Source organism: Oryx dammah, unplaced genomic scaffold (assembly GCF_014754425.2).
Source record: "Oryx dammah isolate SB20612 unplaced genomic scaffold, SCBI_Odam_1.1 HiC_scaffold_10, whole genome shotgun sequence".
Lineage (NCBI taxonomy): Eukaryota > Metazoa > Chordata > Mammalia > Artiodactyla > Bovidae > Oryx > Oryx dammah.
The window spans coordinates 55213037-55237152 of NW_024070194.1; the positions used below are offsets into that span (position 1 = coordinate 55213037).

General features: G+C 44.7%; 1 protein-coding gene and 1 pseudogene across 6 annotated transcripts in view; both read left to right on the top strand.

Annotated features, from left to right (window-relative positions):
* The window catches only part of BEND7 (BEN domain containing 7), an 84109-nt gene extending 68194 nt beyond the window's left edge, over positions 1 to 15915 (top strand). For 2 of the 6 annotated variants that reach the window (XM_040248512.1, XM_040248517.1), the window contains 2 exons: positions 2029 to 2148; positions 10223 to 15915. In XM_040248512.1, the coding sequence (XP_040104446.1) occupies positions 2029 to 2148; positions 10223 to 10374 (272 nt within the window). In that variant the 3' untranslated portion in view covers positions 10375 to 15915. The remainder of the gene's footprint in view (positions 1 to 2028; positions 2149 to 10222) is intronic. The other 4 variants (XM_040248516.1, XM_040248515.1, XM_040248518.1 and 1 more) reach the window with 4 other exon arrangements.
* Positions 15916 to 18465: 2550 nt separating this feature from the next.
* Positions 18466 to 22648, top strand: LOC120869285 (annotated as a pseudogene).
* Positions 22649 to 24116: the final 1468 nt, after the last annotated feature.

Consider the following 24116-nt stretch of genomic DNA (forward strand, 5'->3'; position numbering starts at 1 on the left):
GGCTCCACAGATGCCCCAAACTCAGTGTGTCCCAAACCGTACCTAATGCATCTCGCCCCTCACAATCCCTCCTCCTGGATTTACAAGTCATGTGAGTCTCCAGAAATGCCAGTTCCCCATCTGTTCCATCATCCCTTCTGTCTTCACTAGCGCCACCCTGACTCTATGACTATGCACATTCCTCAAAGGCATCTGTGCCCCCCCCCCCCCCCCCCCCCCCCCCGACACATAGCTCCCCGCCCCAGGCCGCCCTGCATCTCTCCCTGCACAACTGGATTGTTGATGTTTGCACACTCCCCCCAACCCTACCCCGCCCCCGCATCCACGGATTTTGCACCTGCAGTTTCAACCAGCTGCCAATCGAAATATTTGGGAAAAAATTCCAGAAAGTTCCAAACAAAACAAACTTGCCAAGTGCAGGCATCTATTTACATAGTATTTGCATTGTATTAGGTAGTCTAAATCATCCCTGAGATGATTTAAAGTATATGGGAAGGTATGTATATAATACACATTGTACATATGGGACTTAAGCATCCATGGATTTTGGTACCCATGGGGGTCCTGAAACCCATCCCCCCCAGATTCCAGACTGTTTATGACTTTTTCCCCTTCTTTCACATTACTGTTTACTTAGGATAAATTTATTGACGTAGGATTACCAATCCAGAGGAATAACAGTTTTATATCCCTCGTCATACACAGCCAATCTTATTTCCCAAAAGGGTTTTGCCAGTTTATGCCAACAGTCAAACTTGCATGTGCCAGGTCGACACAATTTTATCAATATTAGTATTATCTTAATCGCTTATCTAATTTAGTAGGGATAAAGTGTGTTTTGCAACTTAGGGGCTTACATGTAGCTTGAATGTTTGCCATATTGTTTTTTGCTAAGTCTACTTTGTCCATTTATCCACGGAGGCTTGAAGTTACACTTTTATTTGGGACGAGCTCTTCCTGTGGTGGTGGATTTAGTGCCACTAGCTCTGCTCATTCAAATGAAAATTTTATTTTTTATTCAGTAGAAATTGTTTACAGTTAGTTGAATCTGACATTTTCCTCTGTCCTTTCTTTTTAAAAGAAACCTTTGAAACATTAAAACCATCACTATTTTAAACACCAAAGATGCAGTGTGCCGTGACTGCGTGGCAGGCCTTGGCCTCGAGGGGAGCAGGCTGAACAGTGCTCGGGAACGCAGTGCGAAGCAGAAGTGCCAGCCCCAGCACAGCCGCACGCTGTGCGGCTTCGCTCAGATAATTGTCCTGCTCCCTTGTGTCCTGGCACACAACTCCCAGAGCTTCCTTTGTGCTTCTAGGGAGCTCTTCTCTAGGAGCTGCTAGCTCAGGATGCAAGAAGTTGACTCAAAGTAGGATTGGAGCTTTCACTAAGACCCAGCTGCCTTGCTCCACTGAGCGCTGATCCAGTTAGCGGGAATCACCATGAGAACATCATCTCTCTGTGTAATTTTCCATTTGATTTTTTTTTAAAGATATTTTTTGATGTGGGCCATTTCTGAAGTCTTTATTGAAGCTGTTACAATATTGCTTCTGTTTTGTGTTTTGGTTTTTTGGTCTCGAGGCGTGTGGGGTCTTAGCTCCCTGACCAGGGATCGAACCCACACTTCCTGCACTGGAAGTCTTAACCACTGAACCGCCAGGGAAGTCCCCTCCATTTGATTTTGAGTTAACAACAGAAAAGTGAAATACATTAATACACTTGCAGAATTCTGTCATGGGGCCAAGGTACCCCCTAGGAAGCATTTTCTCTGTCCATAAGACACATACGCATGGACCTGGAGCAATCAGAAGAAGCAGTTTCAGCAGAAGCACAGGATATGGTGTGCAGGATGGGCCCCGCCAAACTCCATCTTCACCAAAAGAATGTCATATGGATTTGGAGAATAGCCACTGCAGAAGTGACATCTTTTAGAAATATACTTTTTTTCCCCCCTTCTTGGGGTTATGTTCCTATTTCAAATATGCATTCTCTTTTTTCAAATGTTTAACAATATTTCACATTTTCTTTCAGTCTTCACAGAAAAATATTGCACTGCTAATCATGTGGATAAACTTCCTGGCCCAAGAGACTGGGTTCAGATTCTGCAGGATCAAATCAAACTGGCGAGAAGAAGGTTAAAAAGAGGCTCAGGTATGAATAAGCTGCAAGAAGATTAATTGCAGAAGCCCTCAACTGAATTCTTAGATGTTGCAAAATACAGTGCTTTACTCGCGGATACTTCATATAATTTGCCTTGGGTTTGTGTTTTAAAATCTTATTCAAATGATTTTGAAATTCACCCTAAGATTAAACAGTGAAAATTACATCAGGCCATTTACTTTAACACAAATGAAAAAGATTGCTAATCTCATTGGTAGTTTTATGTTTGAAACAAGGTCTCTCTTTTATGATCTGCTTCTGTTATCTATTGGTTTTTTATTTGGATCTGCATGCCTTTATAAAAAGTACTAGTTGTTTAAGGTTAAAAAAATGAAATAACAATAATCATCCTACCAGAAATACCATGTGAAGTAGAAAGGGCTTTTTAAGTAAAATATTAACTTACCTTTTTTTTTTTCAACCTGGGCTTGGCTATTCTGGGATAATTCTTCCAGGAAAAGTGAACAGTGGTTGCATTTGCCCATTTAGATTTGGGTATCTGAATTTGCAGTCTCCCCAAATTAGCAATGGGACAGTTTACCAGTGAAGAATCCCTTCGGAGTCATTTTTCTGCCATTATGTAGTTATTATTTAAAAAAAAAATCCTAATCAAACCTCAGGACCCCTGGCCTTCTAAGAGCCTTCTGTGCTTCTGTGGCTGTGATGTGAGAGTTTGGCAGACAGATTTTATTTATTTTTATTGAAATATAGCTGATTTGCAATGTTGTGCCAATCTCTGCTGTACAGAGTGACTCAGCTCTAACTCATACATTCTTTTCTTATATTCTTTCCCATTATTGTTTACCCCAGGATATTGAATATAGTTCCCTGTGCTGTACAGAAGGACCTTGTGTATCCATTCTAAATATAATAATTTGCATCTACCAACCCCAAACTCCCAGTCCATCCCTCCCTCTCCCCCTTTCTCTCTGGCAACCAGAAGCTTGTTCTCTAAGTCTGTTTCTGTCTCATGGGTGGGCTCGTTTGTGCCATATTTTAGATTCCACATATGAGTGACATCATGAGGCATCTCTCCCTCTGACTTACTTCACTTGGTATGATCATCTCTAGTTGTATCCATGTTGCTGCAAATGGCATTATTTCATTTTTTATGGCTGAGTAATATTCAATTGCATATATGTACCATATATTTTCCCATCATCTGGGGAGACAGATTTTAGATGCTAGAATGTCACACTTTGGGATTTAAGAGATCTGGTGGTTCCATGAGCACAGAAGTACAAACTCAGGAGACTATCTGTAACACAGCCTCTTGGAATTCTCACCATGAGCAGAAGTAACAGTGACCAAGCCTGCTGAGGAGCCCAGTTACCAGCCCCTGGAAGGAAAGCTCTGGGCTCAGGCTTAGAGTGCTCTTGACAGGACACAGAGCACTGAGGGACCACGTGCTTTTTTGGTGTGAAAAACCTTATAGTCGGACTTCCCTGGTGGCACAGTGAATAAGAATCCACCTGCCAATGGAGGGGACACAAGTTCAATCCCTGGTCCAGGAAGATTCCACATGCCACAGAGCAACTAAGCCTCTGCACCACAACTACTGAAGTTCTTACACCTAGAGCCTGTGCTCTGCAACAAGAAACCACCACAGTGAGAAGCCCTCGTACCAAAACAAAGAATAGCCCCTGCTGTCCACAACTAGAGAAAGCCCATCAGCACAGCCAAAAAAAATAATAAATAAATTAAAAAAAAAAAACCTCTTACAGGTCTATAAAAGTAGCCAGCAGGACTCAACTCCTGGATGAGTTTTCTATTAAAAATCTTCCCTTCCTCCTTCTTTACCCTTCTGGCTTCTATTTGGAAAAGGCAATGGCAACCCACTCCAGTACTCTTGCCTGGAAAATCCCATGGATGGGGAGCCTGGTAGGCTGCAGTCCATGGGGTCACGAAGAGTTGGACACGACTGAACGACTTCACTTTCACGTTCATGCATTGGAGAAGGAACTGGCAACCCACTCCAGTGTTCTTGCCTGGAGAATCCCAGGGATGGCGGAGCCTGGTGGGCTGCCGTCTATGGGGTCGCACAGAGTCAGACACGACTGGAGCGACTTAGCAGCAGCAGGCTTCTTTTTACACTTAACTGATTCTCTTTTTATAAAGAGCAGTAGACTACTAATTTAACTGGTAAACAAATAGATTATCGCTTTAGGTAACAAGTCACGGAGAAGTCAGTAGATCCAGTTCCCAGGACTCATGTCTGCTCTTCACCAGCTCTGGTCCTCAGACAAGTCGCTAGGTCCTTCTCATCCTTGGGTCTCCATCACTAAGAGGACAAGAAGTACAGCCAATCTCAGCGCTGTCCTGAGGCTCCTGATGTGTGCTGTACAGGAATGTCTATCAGTGAAGTTAGCGTACCTCTCAGAAGAGGTCTGTCTTTGGGCACAGCCATGCTTGGCAATGTGGGGGTCCCTGGGGCAGCCACAGTTGCATCCTCAGTCAGGAGACCCACTGGCCTGCTATGCCAGGGCAGCCGCTTTGCTCTTATGGTCCAGGTGTGATTATCGGTGATGCTCCTTTTGCTCTCAGAGGTTTTCAGGCTTGGACAGTAAGTCATGCCCTCACCCTCTTCTTTGTCTCCCAGTTTTCACTGCCTCCTGCATCCCCAAATCATCAGCAATAAACAGCACAGTGCAGTGCAGAGGACACGCTGCCCTGCTAGCTCTGGTCTGCCATTTACAATCTCCTGGCAACCTGGACCAATGTCTCAACCTCTGAGCCTTGGGTTCTTCATTTATATAACGAGGCTGATGCCTTCCACGAGGTGTTTTCAGAGTTAAAATTAGATAAAGTATTGCCACTGATGGAGAGGGAGATGTATAATGCTCAAAAAATGCCCATGACCTTATTCTCCTTCCCTTTGCCAGCTCAAAACAAAACAAAGTGACTCCTTTTTCCTTGCACGTCTTAAAAGCACTTCTGTGTCTTTCTCTTGGCATCGTTGGTCAGATTTCTTCCCAAAGGATCTCTGTTCCCAGAGTTCGTGTCCCCATCCCAGTTCACTTTATTTCTTACTGGAGGATAATCGCTTTACAATGTTGTGTTAATTTCTGTGGACAACGTCGTGAATCGGTCATCACAGATCACTGGCTAAGCTCCCCATGCTATATAGCAGCTTAGAATCCATTGCATTTTGCCCTCTGACTTCACTCCTCTATAAGAACGTTTGCCATGTTCGCATTGGATCATCAGATTTCACTTGTTTATATTAACAGTTGAACTTGACCTCCATACTGATTTTTACCCTGTCGAATCTCCTCCTTGACACGCTCTTCCCCCAGGTTCTGTGATTTCATTCTGTTTCTCTTCTAGATTCCCCCTCAGTGTCTGGGGTCTCCTTCCCTGGCTCTTTCACTTCTCTCTCTCTCCTCTGTTCTGCATCCTCCCTGGTGACGTGCACTGACCCATCGTCCCCAGCATTCGGCTCTAGGCTTGGCCATATCCTGAGACCCAAGTCTTCATTCCCTGTGCCTCTGCTGATGCAGTCTGTTCATGCCCCTCCCCAGATTAAATACATCTGACTTCCTATCGGCTCCCAAATAAAATCCCTGCTAAACACCCCTCTCAGCATGGCATGCATGGTTCTTCACCATCTAGCGCCAGCCTCATCTCCTGCCATCAGCTTCTGCCCCCTGAATCCACATCAGCCCCCTCCCTGGTCTGAAATCGGCTGCCACTCCCATACCCACTTTCTCTCTGCCTGGGAAACATGCAGCATCTGAAAGGCTACTTCCTCCCGGAGGCCTCACAGGCCACCCAGACACTTTGATCTTCTGCCACCGGAATCATGACAGGGACACACGTGTCTCCTCCGCGAGATCCTTGGGAGCAGAGGCTGTGTGTCCCTAAATATTTACAGCAGTGTGTGCCACAGCATGGACACGTGGGAATATTTATTGGATGAACCAACGGACCAATGAATAGAAACAAAGGGACAGCAGTCCCCAGCAAGCAGGACTTGGCCTATTGCAGTCACGTGAAACCCCGGAGAGTAACCTTTCGGCTCCTTACTTGAGGTTCCAGTGCTTCCCCACGCCCCCAGACCCTGGGGGTGGCTGTGTCCTGGGCACCCCTGCAGCCACTCTCCAGATGCCTGACCTCCCTTCTCGGGTCCTTCCTCTCACTTCTCTGTCCCCATCTCTCAGTCCTCTTTCTTCCCTCCTGATTGCCGCTTCTCCCAGCCTCCCTCAAAGGTTCAGAGTCGTGGGTCAGGACGCCTGGACCTCATGCTGAGTGGATTAACCGAGTAACACCTGGGAAGATCAACCTTCTGCCACGGGTCTCATCTCTTCTCAGACTGAAGGCCTTACAAAGGCCTCCTTGTGACTCTTGACCCCTTAGATCTCAAGCTCCAAGGAAAGAGCTCTTTGCAGCTGACTAACAGGTGTTAGGAAGGACAGCACCATGGGTCCCCCCTTGTTAAGTGAGCACTGATGTCATGTTGGGTGCATGTCTCAGATGATCCCTAATCAAATTTCAAGAATAAGCCTGAACACTGTCCCTGTTAAGTCTTATGTTGCCTGAATTCTGCATTAACCCATCCTGACTGTTTTGAGTATGTGAGCACTTGTATCTACCTGTTGCTTTTCAGAGCAAATTCTCGAACCCCCAGAACAAAAGACACTAAGTCTATTATCAGAGAGAACTGAGATTTATCACTGTGAAGAGACTGAAATGTAATACAAGGTTACTCCCAAGGAGACGCAAAGAGCCACAGCCGCCCCACCCAGCCATCTGCTGCCCTATGGTCCCTGCACCCTGGCCCCAGTCATGCCATCAGCTTCCAGCGAATCTGTACAGGCTCCTCCCACTAAAACTGCTCCCTGCGTCACAAGGGGTGATGGGTGTAGCGAGTGCTCAGAGCTCCTCGGGAGCTTGCGGGGAAGGGATGGGTAAATTCTCATCCTGACGCTGCTGCCTGAGGAGCTGCAGAGACCACCCGGAGGAGGCGGGCTCGGTGTCCCAGAGCCTGCACCTGACTGATGGCGAGTGACTCACTGAGCCCTAAAGGGCTGGTAAGTTCTAGTCTGAAGTCACCTTCGAAGGCAGAAGACGTGCATCGGGTGTAGCGCGCTGGGCCTGCGCTGAGTGCACTGGAGAGCACTGTTCTCAGAGACGCTGGACTAGAGCAACAGGCTCCGTTTTGATGTTGTTCCCCACTCCTGTGTATATTTTATACATAAACAGGCCTCTTTTTTGTTGTTTTTTTCTGTTGTCGGATGCTGAGACCAATTACTCTAAGCTCTGGCCTCCATTCCCTTCCCTGTAACACACACAGTGGGGGCCTTCCTCCACATCCCCCAGATAGATTGGCCAGGGAACACACTTCCTAACCATCTCAGGGTTTGGGTTAGTAATTCCCATGCCTGTTGGTACAGAATGGGGTGCAGTCTCCACCCCCCTCCCCCATCTCATCTGCCCAAATGACTGCCTGCCCGGCTCTGGAGTCGTCTTATCTGACTTAGGACGTTTTCACTTCTGGCCCTGGCTTTAGATTCTCTGCTCAGAGAGCTGTGATTGGCCCCTTGGCAGTTCTCTCCTGCCCTTCCAGCAGGTTCTATCAGTGTCTGAGAAGTGGAAGGTGACATAGAGACCACGGGAGAGCGAAAATGGCAGCGCGTCTGCAGTGACCTGCCAAGTCGGCTCTGTCTCCCCGTTGTGTCAGATCTTGCCCCACTTCATTCTCTCCGAGCGGCACGGAAGTGGGGCCCCAGCAAACGAGCTGGAGCTACGTGTGTTGCTGTTGTCACGTGATGGGAACTAAGGGGCCGGGCTTCACTGCTACTGCTTGCTCTTTTTGTGTCTCCTTCTTGGTCTAAGTGACAAGACAGTGTCTCAAAGGTATTCCACAGCTTCGACCTGATTTATCGTATTTGGCCCAGTTCCTGGAATTAGGTACACAGCTCCACCTGGGCAAACAATCAACTCGCCGCTAAAGCCAGTCCTCACAGCTTCCAGAAAAAAAGGAGTGCCCCCCATAGACTTGAAAGATTGTTCTGCAAATCCAAATAGAAACTCATTCAGGGCTCTCATCACACGTAATAATTTTTCTTCGATAACTGGAATGATTCCTTTCCTGGTGTAGATTTTTTTTTTTATAATTTTCATTAGATTATTTCCTTGGCACGGAAATCACAATTTTTGTGTGTGTTGGATCTAAGAGTAAAGCTGTTGCTGCTATTACATTTTTATTGGACTTGTTCAATCTTCCTCAAATCTCACAACTTGCCTGTCACCAGCCAGAGAAGAAAGACTGTGAGCTTGTTGTTACAGACAGATGTTATAATTAAATTTAAGTAACAGTCGTGTTCTTCATCCGAGACACTTGGCCCTGTTCATGCAGCGGTCAGCTGCTAATTTATACATAATCCTTTACAGATGTGGGGGTTGTGTATGTTTGGTTCTTACAGAGCACATATTTGCACAGGCCTGTTTTTAAAAAGTGAGGATAGCTGAATTACAAAGTGATCAACTTCATCCCTGGAACTGATTTTTGTCATCACTAAATGAAATGCAGTTTTTCATAGAAAGTGGAGAAAGTTACTAAAGTGTAAAATGAACTAAAACTTGAAGTTTTATAGACTCATACACCTAGAGAACAGACCTGTAGTTGCCAAAGGGGAGTGAGGTGAGGGAGGGAAGGCGTGGGATTTGTAGATGCAAACTTTTATACATAGGACAGATAAACAATAAGGCTTTACTGTACAGCACAGGAAGTTATAGACAATATCCTGGGATAAACCATAATGGAAAAGAATATAAAAAAAGAATGTCTGTAAGTATATAACTGAGTTATTTTGCTGTATAGCAGAGATTGGCACAACATTGTAAAATCAGCTATACTGCAATTTAAAAAATTAATTTAAAAAACCTGAAGTTTTAAAAATGTAGCTTATAGTGATGCGTGTTATATATGTTTGGCAATCTGCAGACAGGATGGTAGAGAGGTAAACAAGGGGAAATCTCTGAATGTCTCCATCCATCTCTGAACCCTGATTGTGTCTAAAATCCATCTCTGAACCCTGATTGTGTCTAAAATCACAACAATCAGGAACTTCCCTGGCAGTCAGTGGTTAAGACTCTGCACTTCCTCTGCAGAGGGCATGGGTTCCATCCCTGGTGGGGGAATTAAGATGTCAAGCAGCCAAAAAACAAAACCACAGCAAACAGAACAAGAACAAAGCACTAGTTTGCATCCCACCAACTCAGCATTACAGCGTGTTGCACATATCAGCCCTCACCCAACTGCCCTCTTGGGCACACGTGCAGGAAATTCCAACAGAGCCACAGTCTTCAGACAGAGGGAGCAGGCCAGAGTGATCCCAGTAGCCGTGGAATGTTCTGGCCCGTCCTCGGCACGTCCGGGAAACTGACAAGCTCATCACTTACCAGGAAACAACAGGCACCTTCTTTTTTTTTTGTATTTGGTGGAAGGTTCTCTGTGACAAAAGGATCTACCTTTGGAAAACTCTTCAGGGTGATTGAAATACATGAGATGAGCAGCATTTTGCATTTTAAAGCATAGAAGTGACGAATCTTTTGAAGAAATCTTATTATTCTGATTTTATCCATGACTTGATGTCAATTTTAGATTGAGTTTCCAGCCATCAAAAAAGGTTTCATTCCCAAGCTGTCATAAGCCCGCCCCACTGGAATGTTTCTGGGGATGACCAGTAAAATTCTGCCATAGGAATTCACTGACCTCCATGCTTTCAACAATCATGTTTAAACAATTCACCCCAGATTCTGGGTATATACTGAAGCCTATGTAAATAAGTGAAAATGAACTGAAATCATCAATGAGTGATACAATAAGGATCATAAGATATAAAAAAATTTAATACACAAAAATAGATTTTATATCATTAAAATTTTTTTTCATTTAAATAATGCTCCTAAAATCTCTAATGTGATCCAGCATAAACTGAGAAGGGAAAAGAAAGGTGAAAACTATTATGTATGCTGGAGTTTTTAAATTGTATTACCGTATTAGGCAGAATGAATGAATGCCTTGAAACTAATGAGATTTGTGTTTTATGTTTGTAACCAGCAGAGGCAGTTGACGGTGATGAACGGCTGGACAGTGTTTCTCTAACCCCAACAGGTAAAACACATTCCCATTTTCATCACCCACTGGAAAATATGGCATATGAGAATATTTGCGTTGAAAATATTTTTAACATCAGAGATGCCGATGCTTGAGCAGACTACTTCCATTAAGAGACCCAGCCCTTAGTCCTCAGAGGAGCTCAGTGCCCTGCGTTCAGGGAGATTTTGCAAATTGAATATGAAAAGCTACAGTTTTCTCACATTCTGTTTCATCTTCTTCAAAACCTCAGAACAGCAAGTCCTAAGAATTTAGTGTCACATTTTGCCTTCCCAAACCTTGGGACATTAAAAAGATATCTATTTTAACATAAAATGATATTTCTGTTTAGGTTGGGGATCATCTGTTTTATGATGGGACTCCTGTCTGTTCTGGCCTCTCCCTTCTTCCCCCAAAAGGCTTTGAAGGGCAGTATCACCACTTTCCCTATAATGGGCACCCTTTGAATACTGTGCTTTGAGTGAGTGAATAAGCTGATCCATCTAGCTGGGTGGCTAACACTGTAACTGGATCAGCTGAATATAGCATCTCACTGATGCATCTGCGGCAGGGATAAGCTGCAGACTTCATTCAAACTTATTATTTAACTCTCCAGTAATCCTTCCAACCTTGGACTCTGCCTGTGCCTCAGTTCTCACCTGAAAGCCCGAGGGACAGGTGTCCGATCAGTGAGCCATGTGACAGAGTTTATCCCTCAGTTGGTCTCAAGACTCTGTATTGACTGCTTTCGAAATACCTGAAGAGCCTCTACCAACCAAACCCAGACACCCCCTACCTTGCACCTCCCTGACAAAAACCCTGTCAGTGAACAAGCTCAGCTCAGTGTTCTCTCTCCCTTTGACATGGTAAAGCCAGCAACTGTGAAAGGCATGTGTAGGAACTCTGCCAGGCCACGTGTACACAGGCAGCACTCACCCTGACTTCAAGGTGCACAGACACACATTAGTGAACTTCAGAGTAGGCACGGCTGCACAAGTGAGAAGGTGCCTTCTCTGTCACTGAGTAACTAAGCAACAGCTAGATGGATAGATAAATGAAATAAACTGCGGAGGCCAACAGCAACCTGCTTCTATCAAGGTCTCACTAGATATAGTCATTACAGAAATGCCAGAAAAATGGTTTCTCTTCTAGTTTGGCTATGTGTCCAAATTTATGAAGGAAGAGAACTGAAATGCATGATCTCTATTGTTCCTGTCCTTCTCTGAGTGTCAGGACAATTCCCATTATCCTTGTTCTGACCTCCCCCTCCCAGTAGAGGCAGGAAGCGCTGCTACTAATGATGAGATTGTCCCCTTTTGGGAGGCCCTCTGGAGGAACCCCTGGCTGTTCTACTTGTATCTGTTGGCCAAAAAGTTCATTGGAAACTTTTGTTTCCAATGTCTTATGGAAAACCCCCAATGAACTCTTTGGCCAACCCAATACTTTGCAGGGTTCCTCCCCAACCAGCCTCATTGTCCCCAGGGCATTTGCACTGCCCATCCTGGCTACCATCTGCCACAGTGAGCTTTTAAGAAGTATATTATTTGAAAACCACTCCCCTTGAAATAATACCTTTGCATTTTCCCATCTGAAGATGGAGGCAGAGAGATGTTTCAGATGAGAAAATTGAATCTGGGATGGTAGAACCGCCTCATGGAACTGAAAACACTTTGAAGGACTCTGAGAAAAAAGGAACGTTAGAGATCATCTAGTCCTGTCCCTCGTTTTTATCCAGTCCTTTTATTTTACAGGTAAAAAAGCCTGAGGCCCAGAAACACTAAATGACTTTCTCAAGGTCTCACAGCTGGTTGGTGGCCTGGCCGGAGCCCAGGCCTCTCAACTCCCAGCCGGTCCACTGTGTAGCTTTCTTAAACCTTCTCTGCATGTTTCCTAGAGATCCTAAGAATTGATGGATGTACTAATCCCTGTAGGATTCCATTTCAGTGTCGCCCCATCGTAAGCCGGCCTGAAGTCTGCTGCAGTTCAGCTCTCGGGTTTGTCCTCAGATTCCGAGGCTGTGAGGTCCCAGTGAGGGCAGTTGTGGGACACCCCCGGCAGGTCTTTTCACTAGACTCCTGCTAGAGATTTGATACAAATCACTAGACAGCATGAGAAATAATACCACTTAATCATCTCGGAAAAGGGAAAAGAAGTCACAGATTGGTGCCCGAATCTTGCGGTTGTGGAATTAAATGATCTTGATTAGACTAGCATGTCTCCCCAGAGCCTCTAACCTAAACTCATATCCTGGGGCTTCTCTGAACACAGCGCCACCACCGCATGCTCTCTTCTTACGAGTCTCCTAACGAGACTGTCTGAGACCGTCGCATGCAGCTTCCTTCCTAGATCTGACTCACTGGCCAGATCGTCCTCATCTGGTCTATCTGAGCCAGCCACAGTTGGTCTTTTATGAAAGATTTAACAATGCCTTTATTTCTGGTTAAGGTCTTTTTGCTCCTTCCAAATTCATGTGTGTTGAGGAGGGCTAGGGCAGGGGTGTAACTCCCCAAGTGTTTCTATGAACCAGAACCGACCAGGCCAAGTTTACAGTCAGGCGTCAGATGACATTAATCTCAGTCCATCACACTTAAGCAACCTTCTGTTTGTCTAGTTTTAACAAAATGAATACAGATTTTATAGCGGAAAAACATTTTCTTAATTTCTCTTCCCTCAACCCTTTCAGTAAGCGTTTTTGAGCAAGGCCAGGAATCAGCACTGAGTTGGGAGACTTCTGAATTTGAAATAGGTTAGTGCAGAGTGTACCTAGGCTTAGATTTTGGGGTCATCATTTGGCAACCATTTACATACTTTTAGCAATACAGAAAAGTGTAACAAAGAAAAAGTAAATTACTTTTGCCACCCAGACACAGTCATTATTATTGGGTGTTTTTTTCCCAGCCTTTTCTCTGTATTTTTTAAAAATTTATATGCTGGAAGTCAAATCCATCCAGTTGGTTCCCTAAGGTTTTGTTCTGTTTTGGTTGACCACCTAATAAGAATTTTCCATTTTATTACAAATCACCATACACATTCTTTTAATAGCTGCACAGTATTCTGTTTTATAGGTAAATCATATTTTATTTAGCCATTTTCTATTGCTGGGTAATAGATGTGAACATCCTCTAGAAGTAACATACATTCATGGATTTTCCTGTAAAAAATCATTATTTCAGATTTCTAATGGGCTAAAATTGCTCATCTGGCACACCTAAAGCCTTGGTTAAGAAATAGTGATTTAGAGATAAGACACAGACCCCTCCCCAAGAGGTCCTACATCTGGCTGTGTCATGGAAGAGCATACAAGCCCTCCCTAGAGAAGGGACCCCCTTCACACTCTTGTCTCTGTTGTAGGTCATATACTTGACACCAGGAGAGAAAAACCGGAAGACACAGGGACAGCTTTCACTGTCTAGACTTTGCTTTAGTGGCCCTGCTCCTTAGTACACACACCTCTTCCACTTGAATCTCCTCAAAGATCCACTAGCATTTCAGGTCACTGCAAGGCATGGGCGTTCCGTGGAGCTGACCCATCATGTTTGAGTAGTTTTCATATTCTTTCTTTGTCATATGCAATAATCAAGCCTCCAATTTGGTCTAAGATTTTTAAAAAATCATCTTTAGAGTTGAACTTTCAGCCTTTTGCCATCCAACATAATTCAGTTGGTTCGTTGTCCATCAAAAAGGAGCAGTTTTCTTTTTTTTTTTCAGTGTGAATATGGTAGAGAGTTTGGAAGTACACATTTTAACATAAATTGCTTCAATGCATTTTATAAAGGAGAGTGGCCCTTTCAGGACTGAAGGAGCAGTGGTGAAAGCCAAGATTAATTAAAACTGTCATCAGCCTCGAAGATGGAAAAGTTGTTTTGGAAGGCAGGGTGACTCTAACTTATTAGATGAAATCATTTGTGACATCATTTCCCCCCAAAATAATCGTGTCCCTGATAACTGCAAATGATACATGAATTATCAGGAAAGAAAAACCTTTCACGTAGGTTGTGTCAACACAGTGACAAAATACCTAACTGAAAGGTGAGAAACTCAGAGTAAGCAGCCTTCCACATGGTACCCAACAACTGTTTTAACCTATGGCTCTAACGGAGTTGTCCAGGGTTGGGGCATCACGTGGCAGCTGGCCACAAATGTACTTACCCTTCACACTTCATTCCGTTCCAGCACACGTGCTCTCCACTTGACATAAAACCAACAAATGAAAATGTGGGTTCATTTCCAAGAAGTATTTTGGCATGTGGGTATTTGTTTTACAGAGATATTTATCTCCAGATTCCTTTCTCTAGTTGAGATGGTGAATTTAAAATAACCTGTTTAGAAGCATTACTTTTACACCTCATTTACTGTAGAAAGCAAATTACCTTGAATCTTTGACACTTGACCCAAAGGCCAAAAGTTGGCTTGAAAGGAACTTGGACAGCACAAACATCAAACCTTGGAAAAGGGGGTATGCTACACTGTCATTTAACACATATCCCTAACACTTATTTGATCGAAGCAGAGAGTGTTAGGGCTCAGAGTTATAGCTCAGGCCCTCGGTCCCATCCCCTCGTTTTGCGGTAAGGCAGCTGAGGAGTGAGGGCTAGGGCCATCCCGGGCTGGGCAACAACTCGTCAACGAGCTAGCGAAACCAGGAGCCTCAATTCCTTCCTACCCTATCCAAGGTACTTGTGCCATACACGTGACACAGGGCAGTTGACCTTGAGCCAGGAGGAGAGCTCCAGGGGGATCCTGGAATCCACTAAAGACCAGCTAGTTAGCCCAAGGCCATGGGAGGCGTCCCTGTGAAGTGACAACGCTGGTTGCAGGGTACTACATCTCATCCATGTGTGTCTTTTGTCTTCTTTTTGGAGCCTCCAGGACGGTTCAGAGAAATGGTTTCCATCACAAGTTTAGTCAGCCTTTTCCAGTTCAGGCCAGTTAGTAACCCCTTCCCTGAAACCCACCCCTCTGTTCATCACAGAGTCTAACGAAGTACTGTGAACCCAAGCTTTTTTTTTTTCTGCCAGGCGTGTTTTAAAATTTGTCTTCTGCCTCTCAGAAGGAAGTCTTAAGGGAATTGAAAAGATTAATTAGTGACCTCTCACCTCTGATACAATACTATGAATACGATGAATAGGTTGGGAATAAAGGTAGAAACATTTACCTTACGGCTGTGGAATCTGTTAAATATACACCATGAAACTTCAAAGCACTTCCTGCCAAGACTGGGCGAGAGCTTGAATTTTTCACTACTTGAGAGGGGGGTGGGGATTGTTCAGCTCACAGATATGTGCAATGTATTCACAAATTGGAAATATGTGTTGTAAAACTGCAACAGCAAAATCATTTTTGTAAATTAAAAGTGTATTTGTGTTTACTTAACTGTGACTACTGTTCAGACTCTACTCAGAAATCCTTTTTATAGGCTTTCTTAGCAAAAAAAAAAAAAAATTATTCCATACCTATGGATCATGTCTCAATCTTCTGTATATATGTTTTATTAATATGTAAATATTTAGATTTTTTTAAGATTACTATGTTCTTTAAAAAAAAAATTCCACCCAAGGCTAGTTGTGAAAATGGTGTATAACATGTGTTGTGAGATCAAGTCCCAAGACGCCCTTTATGTCTGTTCTGGAAGAAAACAATAAATTACTTTAATTGAACGCACCTGTCTTGTGCCTGTGTGCCAGCCCTCCCGTGTTTATGAAGAGGAGCCAGTGCAAGCCATTAATTAAAAGGTATTTATTAATACTCTGGTGATCTTACGTGAAAGTTTTATCATCTCTTTATGAAGTTAATTTTAAAAAATAAACGTACGGACCGGACCAGATCGCCAACAGAAAAGAGTGTCTTGAAGCGTCTCAAGTCACAGGCTCTGCCTGGTGATCAGATCAATGGCAAGCCCCACAGTAACACTTGAGCAGTAAGTACTGATATGCTTGAAGCCTAATTTTAAATGAATTAGGTGCCTTCATAATCTTCACTTAAAAGGTTAAGCCCGGCTTCTATGGAAACAACACATCAGAAGGACAAGTCAATCTCCTCTAATGCAAAGTGGCTGTTCAAACCTAATTGCTTTTATTCTCCTCTCTGAACACAGAAGGGTGCTACTCTTCGTGGGCCCTTGCCCCCTCCTGCCTCCAAAGCCCCCCCCCCGGGAGGGTCTGTCAGCTCTGTCCAGGCTTTGGTTCAGGTCCAGTCCTTGGGCCCTCGTTTGGGGGTATGGGGGTGGTGGGGCTACTCTGCCACTGGGAGGAGGGTAAGAAAGCCGTTGGACTTCAGGAATGAAGGTGACAAGGGTGAGCTGCTGGGAAAGAAAGGAAATCGAAACTCCTGCCAACTGGTCCTTCATGAACCCTCCATGTACCCGCATCCCTTGGAAGCTGAGGGTCTGGCCCCAACCTGCCCCTCATGCTGTAACTGCTCCCCTGCCCACCCCCCCACCCACACTCCACTGCCACACACAGGGCTCGACATGGCCCTTTTGCTGGGGAATTGTATTTTTTTTTTATTGCTATGTCATGTGATTTGGCCCCGGGACACCTTTGTTCCCACCTACTGGTGAAGATCTGTGCTCTCTAGTTCTCCTGGTTGACACCCTGAAGAGCTTGTCTCATCCAGTGAGGGGAGGGGGTCGAGTTTCACCACCAGAAGGGGCACCGCTTGCATTTTTTTAGAATAAGAGCTCACACACCTGCCTCACTTGTCTCCCTCCTACAGGCTCGCCCTTAAAACTAAGTATGGTGGATGGCGGCTGACTCATTTCCCAGTCCTGCCCTCCGAGTCCTGCCCAAACATTTACTGAACACTCGTTGTCAGTAGATGCTGTGTTGGTTTAGCACAGCCAGGGTTGGGAAGCAAGGGTTGAGGGCTGGAGCTGGGGCAGCCTGGGACCATCCCACAAAATGGGGCGGCTGTGGGGGCCACTGAAGGATTCTGAGTAAGAGGTCTGATCAGAGTTAGAGGCACCCTTGATGGGTCTGGCTAAAGTCTGGGATGTTAAGTGGAGGGGAGGGGCACTCAGGAACAGGGAGTCCCATTAAGAAACGGTGGGAACAACTAAGGATGGATAGAGGACCCCAGAGGACCAAGCCCCACATGCTAAAGCACAGGAGGACCAAGAGGACTCAGTGATGCACTAGCTCGGCCGGAGGAGGGAGTGCAGCCTGCGGGGGGCGGAGGTGCGGAAGACGACACCCAGGCCTCCGGCTGGAGAACCATGAGATTGGAAACGGGGTAGGGGCAGTTTGGGAAAAGATGACAGACAAGTTCAGGTGCACGTGGCACTCCGTTTCTTCTTTCAGCGAGTGGTCGCTGAACGCTTAGGGTCTGCCCGGTACAGTTCTGGGGGCTGGGAGCACAGCCGTGAGCCCCAGGGAACATCAGCGCTTAAACTCTGTTGAGTTCCTCAGTTCCGGAACAAGAAGAGGGAACTTAAACTGAGCAGCTTTGTCCCAAGCTAGAGTTGATCAAGATTTGAAGCCCCATTCATTCCACATAATTCAAGTCTGAACTAAACTACATCATAACAGAGGAGCCTGTCAGCTCACGAGAAGCCCCCAGTCCCCATCAAGCCACAGTCTTTCAGTCCCTTTGGGTCACTTACCAGGCTCTGAGATTGTCTTATGTTTATTATCTGTTTTCCCTCTGGAATCTAAGCACCGTGATGTCACAGGGATGTTTAAGGCCACATAGATTTCAGTCCTCGGGGAAAACATGTTTTCAGAACCCCCGCTTCCCATCCTCTCCAGCAGAGGCAGACTAGGACACACACTTCCCTCACCCTCTTCTGTGTCCCATAACCTTCGATCACATGGACTTTCTGTCCCTATGTTGACACTTTCCCAGTGTCCATAACTCTGCTGGAGTTATGGGTGCTCCCCAGTAGAATCCGGCAACTACTGATTCAGAACAAAGCTTTGAATTTTCACAAACCAACTGTTTGCATTTTTGTAACCTCTGAAGGTATGATTTTGATCATCCCTCCCCAAATACATATTATATGCATGCATGTATTATTTATTTCTATTTCGTTACCAGTGAAATTAAAAGAATGTAAAATGAGTCGTAATGGGAAAGCTGAAGAACAATAAAGAAATGGAGCCCTTGCGGGAGAATCCACAGCATTCTGTGCTTTTATACTGATGTTCCAAATAGACTCAGTGCTTATGGGCCTTTTAATTGTTTTACTTTTTTTTTTTTTTTGCCATTTTTATCTGTTAATGCTGAGAAATTGAAGGACATTTTAAACTTAAACTTTGAAACTAAGCTGCTTAAGCTAATTCCTTTAAAACACATTTCAAAAATGAAGCTGAACAGTTGAAACTGCTACTGGCCTGGGTCCTCTCACCATGGATAACCCGGAAAATGTTTTCGAAATGCCTGAAGCCCATATGCAGAGCTACAAGGGTGATGACCCACTTGGTTAACGGGAAGTTACATGTGGTGGGTAGAAGAGAATTTTCCTGAGAATAAAGAATACTGCAGTTCACTTGCTCAGTAGTGACTAACTCTTTCCAGCCCCATGGACTGCAGCATGCCAGGCCTCCCTGTTCATCACCAATTCCTGGAGTTTACTCAAACTCATGTCCATTGAGTCAGTGATGCTGTCCAACCATCTCATCCAACCATTCTCCTCCCACCTTCAATCTTTCGGAGCATCAGGGTCTTTTCAAATGAGTCAATTCTTCGCAACAGGTGGCCAAAGTATTGGAGCTTCAGCTTCAGTCCTTCCAATGAATATTCAGGACTGATTACCTTTAGGATTGGCTGGTTGGATCTCCTTGCAGTCCAAGGGACTCTCAAGAGTCTTCTCCAACACCACAGTTTGAAAGCATCAATTCTTCAGTGCTCATCTTTCTTTATAGTCCAATTCTCGCATCCATACATGACTACTGGAAAAACCATAGCCTTGACTAGATGGACCTTTGTTAGCAAAGTAATGTCTCTACTTTTTAATATGCTGTCAGTTCAGTTCAGTCACTCAATTGTGTCTGACTCTTTGCGACCCCATGAACTGCAGCACGCCAGGCCTCCCTGTCCATCACCAACTCCCGGAGTTCACCTAAACCCATGTCCATTGTGTCAGTGATGTCATCCAACCATCTCATCCTCTGTCATCTCCTTCTCCTGCCCTCAATCTTTCCCAGCATCAGGGTTTTTTTCCAATGAGTCAGCTCTTTGTATGAGGTGGCCAAAGTATTGGAGTTTCAGCTTCAACATCAGTCCTTCCAATGAACACCCAGGACTGATCTCCTTCAGGATGGACTGGTTGGATCTCCTTGCAGTCCAAGGGACTCTCAAGAGTCTTCTCCAACACCACAGTTCAAAAACATCAATTCTTCGGCACTCAGCTTTCTTTATAGTCCCACTCTCACATCCATACAAGACTACTGGAAAAACCATAGCCTTGACTAGATGGACCTTTGTTGGCAAAGTAATGTCTCTGCTTTTTATATGCTGCCTAGGTTGGTCATAACTTTCCTTCCAAGGAGTAAGCGTCTTTTAATTTCATGGCTGCAATCACCATCTGCAGTGATTTTGGAATACCAAAATAATAAAGTCTGTCAATGTTTCCATTGTTTCCCCATCTATTTGCTATGAAGTGATGGGACCAGATGCCATGATCTTAGTTTTCTGAATGTTGAGCTTTAAGCCAACTTTTTCACTCTTCTTTCACTTTCATCAAGAGACTCTTTAGTTCTCCTTTGCTTTCTGCCATAAGTGTGGTGTTATCTGCATATCTGAGGTACTGATATTTTCCCCAGCAATCTTGATTCCAGCTGTGCTTCATCCAGTCCAGCATTTCTCATGATATACTCTGCATATAAGTTAGATAAGCAGGGTGACAATATACAGCCTGACGTACTCCTTTCCCGATTTGGACCTGTCTGTTCTTCCATGTCCAGTTCTAACTGTTGCTTCTTGACCTGCATATAGATTTCTCAGGAGGCAGGTCAGGTGCTCTGGTATTCCCATCTCTTGAAGAATTTTCCACAGTTTGTTGTGAACAACTTCATCAGAGCATCTAATGAAGGAATTTTTAGATAAGAAGTGATACCACAATGACCCAAGGTTCATCAACTATTGTTTAAAATTTACCGAGTGCAACAGTGACCATCACCAGTTTTTTGAGTTTCTGTACAACCAGGGGATCGGAACCTGGTCAGCTCCTCTGTCAAACCTAGCTCCCTAGGTTTGTCCCTGTACTGCAACAACAGTACAGGATGTTTCTGACATGACTCACTAAAACCATTTGCCAAGTCAAGTGAGAACCTCAGCACCTCTGCTTGATGCTCAGATTTTAAATCAAAGGTAACTCAAAATCAAATCCAGGAAATAACTCAGCCTGCATTTCTAAGAATCAGATTCCACAACTTTCTGGAGCAACACCTGCAGCTGGTGATAAAGGGTCAAACATGGAACAAAGGGTGATCATGATATCTAAATTGGGATATTCTGCACACCCATCTATGGCAGAAAAAGATGATGTTCAGCAGGTTGTCATGTATTGCAAGGAGAAGCTTATTCGCGGAGAATCGGAGTTTTCCTTCAAAGAGCTGAGAGCCCAGAAATACAATCTACAGAGAAAGCATGAACAATGGGTAAATGAAGAGAGACATTATATGAAAAGGAAAGAAGCAAATACTTTTGAAGAATAACTATTAAAACAGAAAATGGATGAATTTCATAATAAGTTACACCAAGTAGCAGAGATGTCTCATGAGAACCTGCCCTCTTCCCAGGGGATGTCTGAAGTCAGTCCAGCATGTTTGGGGACACACACAGACTCCCAGCAGGAACTAAGAGCTCTGAGTCTTCCAGCCATCCCTCAGAAGACCTTGAAGAATGCAGACGAGAAAGCCGGAGAGGCAACTTCTGTTCCTCTTATGGCGAATGCTGTCACCACTGGTTTGGTGTTCCCAGCCGTCAACCAGAGTATAGCTTGCCCGGTTCCTTTGGCAGGCCAGCCAGTGATGGACGCCATGTTTTCAGGGGCCAGCAAAGATGCCAGGTGTGTGAACAAAAGTACTCATGAATTTAGGCCACAGAGTGGAGCAGAGATCAAAGAAAGGTGTGAAACACAGAGGTTATTAACACCAGTTCCTTTCACACAACTCCAAACACATCACTGGCACTGGTTCAGGCAACACCATCCAAAGTGCAGCCATCACCCACCGTGCTCACAAAGTAAGCTCTCGGTTTCATCGTGAATATGTTTCAGGCTCCTACAGTTGCTGATATTTCTGATGAAAAAGAGGAATGGCCAACTCTAGATCAAAATGAAGATGCATTCGAAGCCAAGTTTCCAAAAAATGTAACATCTTCTGGGGCTTGGGGAGTCAGTAAAATCATCTTTGTCATCTGCTTTTCCTGTATTTGAAGATGGAAACAAAGGAAATTATGGATTACCACAGCCAAAAAATAAACCTGCAGGAGCCAGGACCTTTGGAGAACGCTCCATGAGCTGGTTTCCTACAAAACCAACTGAAGTGCCTCACACTGATGAGTTTCTGGATGATTCAGCCGTGGGGGGTGTCCACTGCAACAAAAGCCTGGTGCCCAGCCCCAAGAGCCCAGGAGACTTCAGGTTCACTGTGCAGCTCACGTCTATGCCCTTCCAGAGGCTTCCCGTGGAATCCATGCACCCACTGGAAGATAAAGAAAATATGGTAGCAAACTAGCACACCCATGTGGCTTTGGATTCTTTCAAAAGAAACAAGGTAGAACCCTTGAAAGAGAAAAAGTTCAGTCCAATTGAAGAGATAAGCCGAGACTCAGTGTGCCCCACAGATGTCCCTTCTGCGTCCTTGCTCCGTCTGGGCCAGCCTGCTGCAGCCATGCTGACCAGCAAGGCAGAGTGGGACCCCCTGACTTTGCCATTGCAGAGGATCTGGCAGAAGCCAGCACTGGGCTCCAGGCTGAACCAATGCAGGCTGGCTCGCTTGGGAATGTAGACGCTCCAAACTTCACTGTTCAGAATTCCTGGGATGAGGAATTGATTCTCAAACTTTTATCCGGGCTTTCTAAACCAGTGAGTTCCTATCCAAATACTTATGAATGGACATGTAAGCTTCCAGCCATCAAGCCCAAGATTGAATTCCAATTAGGCTCTTTGCTGGTCTACGTTGATCACCTTCTTGGAGAAGGGGCTTTTGCCCAAGTCTATGAAGTTACCCATGGAGATGTGAACAATAGCAAAAATAAGGAGAAATTTGTTTTTAAGGTAAACAATCTGTACAATATAGAAATGAATTTTAGAAAAAAAAATTAAGCTTATGCAAGTGTGTTAAACGGAGAACACTCCTGAACTCCAGATATGCATGCTCTCCAAAACGATGCCATCCAGATTCCAAATGTCGAGGGCCCTCGATGTGAATAGGGAGAAAAAAAAAATCCATCTTACAAAGGAAACTGAGCATCCTAAATTGGTTCAATGAAGTGGTGGACCAACTGCACATTCCAGTAGGAGAATTGCTTTCTGCGGCCATCGAGCAATGGAGGGAGGAAGAATACATTACAATAGATGGCACTCACTCTGTATATGACCAAATTAAGAATTCTCTACACTGATGTATTCCTAACCACTGAATAGGGGGAAATCAGACTCAGCAAACAGTTGCCTTCCTCTCTTGTAATCAACACTGCAGCCCTGCACTGTCTTTAGGAGAAGTATCTCACTGGTGTGAAGCAATGCCACCTTCCTCCACTGTGACCTCACAGACGCTTCCTGTGACACAGACCCAGAGCTGTGGGCATCTGTACGATTTTGCTTGTTTCTGTGGTTTGTGTCATGGACAGTTCAAGTGTATCTGTCCTCCCTGCCTCCCTGGAAGCCATAACCACAGCTGGTCTTTCCCTCTCTCTGGGTGGATGGGCTCAATGGTCATGGAGGACTGGATATATTTTAAATGTCCAGCGGACTCCTGGATGTTGGCTGGTGGTCATATTAAGAGAGAGGAGCCCAAATACACCTTGATAATGCTGAGGCTAGCATTTTGACATACAGCTTTAGAAAATGAGCAGACTCTCAGAGATCAAAAAATGACTTTTGATTGGAAAGTACCCAGTGACTTTGGAGATGGAAAAGAGGAGGTGGTGGAAGCTGACAAAATGAGTCTGAATTCATTTGAAAGATTGAATGCAAGAGAGAAGTCAGGAAATGCTCTAGAAACTGTGAGAGAGACATAGGCCCCTCCCATCCTTCTCCCATTTAAACATAAAATTATTGAAATTGAAGCTGTGGTTTTGGTACAAGAATAGACAGATCCATGAAACAGAGTGGAGATTTAAGGAAAAATTTGTTTCTATACAGCATATATTAAAAGTATTGTTATAATTAGCATAACATACGTTCAGCTGCTTTAACAAAGAGTCCCCCCCTCCCCAGTAAGGCACTCAAATGCAAAACAGATTTTTTTCCCTCCAACTGATAATAGCCTAGAAGTGAGTGTGGGGTTCCAAGGTGGTCATAGGCAGCTCTGCTTCATGTGGTCATCCAGAAACCCAGTTATATCCATCTTATTGTGCTATCACCCCTGGGAAACATCCTCACCCAAGTGGTCAAAGCTGACTCACCAGCGCAAGTCTATATTTAAGACTCTGGGAAGGGGGAGCGGAGGAGAATGGAGGGGAAATGGGGCTTCCCTGGTGGCTCAGTGGTAAAAATAAACCCACCTGCCAGTGCGGGAGACAGATTCAATCCGTGATCCAAGAAGATCCCACAAAACAATTGAAAAGAAAAGAGTGGAGGGGAAGGTCAAAGAATTGAAAAACTCCTGAGCACACAGAGATCTGTACACAAGTGTTCAGAGCAGCATTATTCATAGTAGCCAAAACTCAGAAACTTGAATTTTGGACTCAA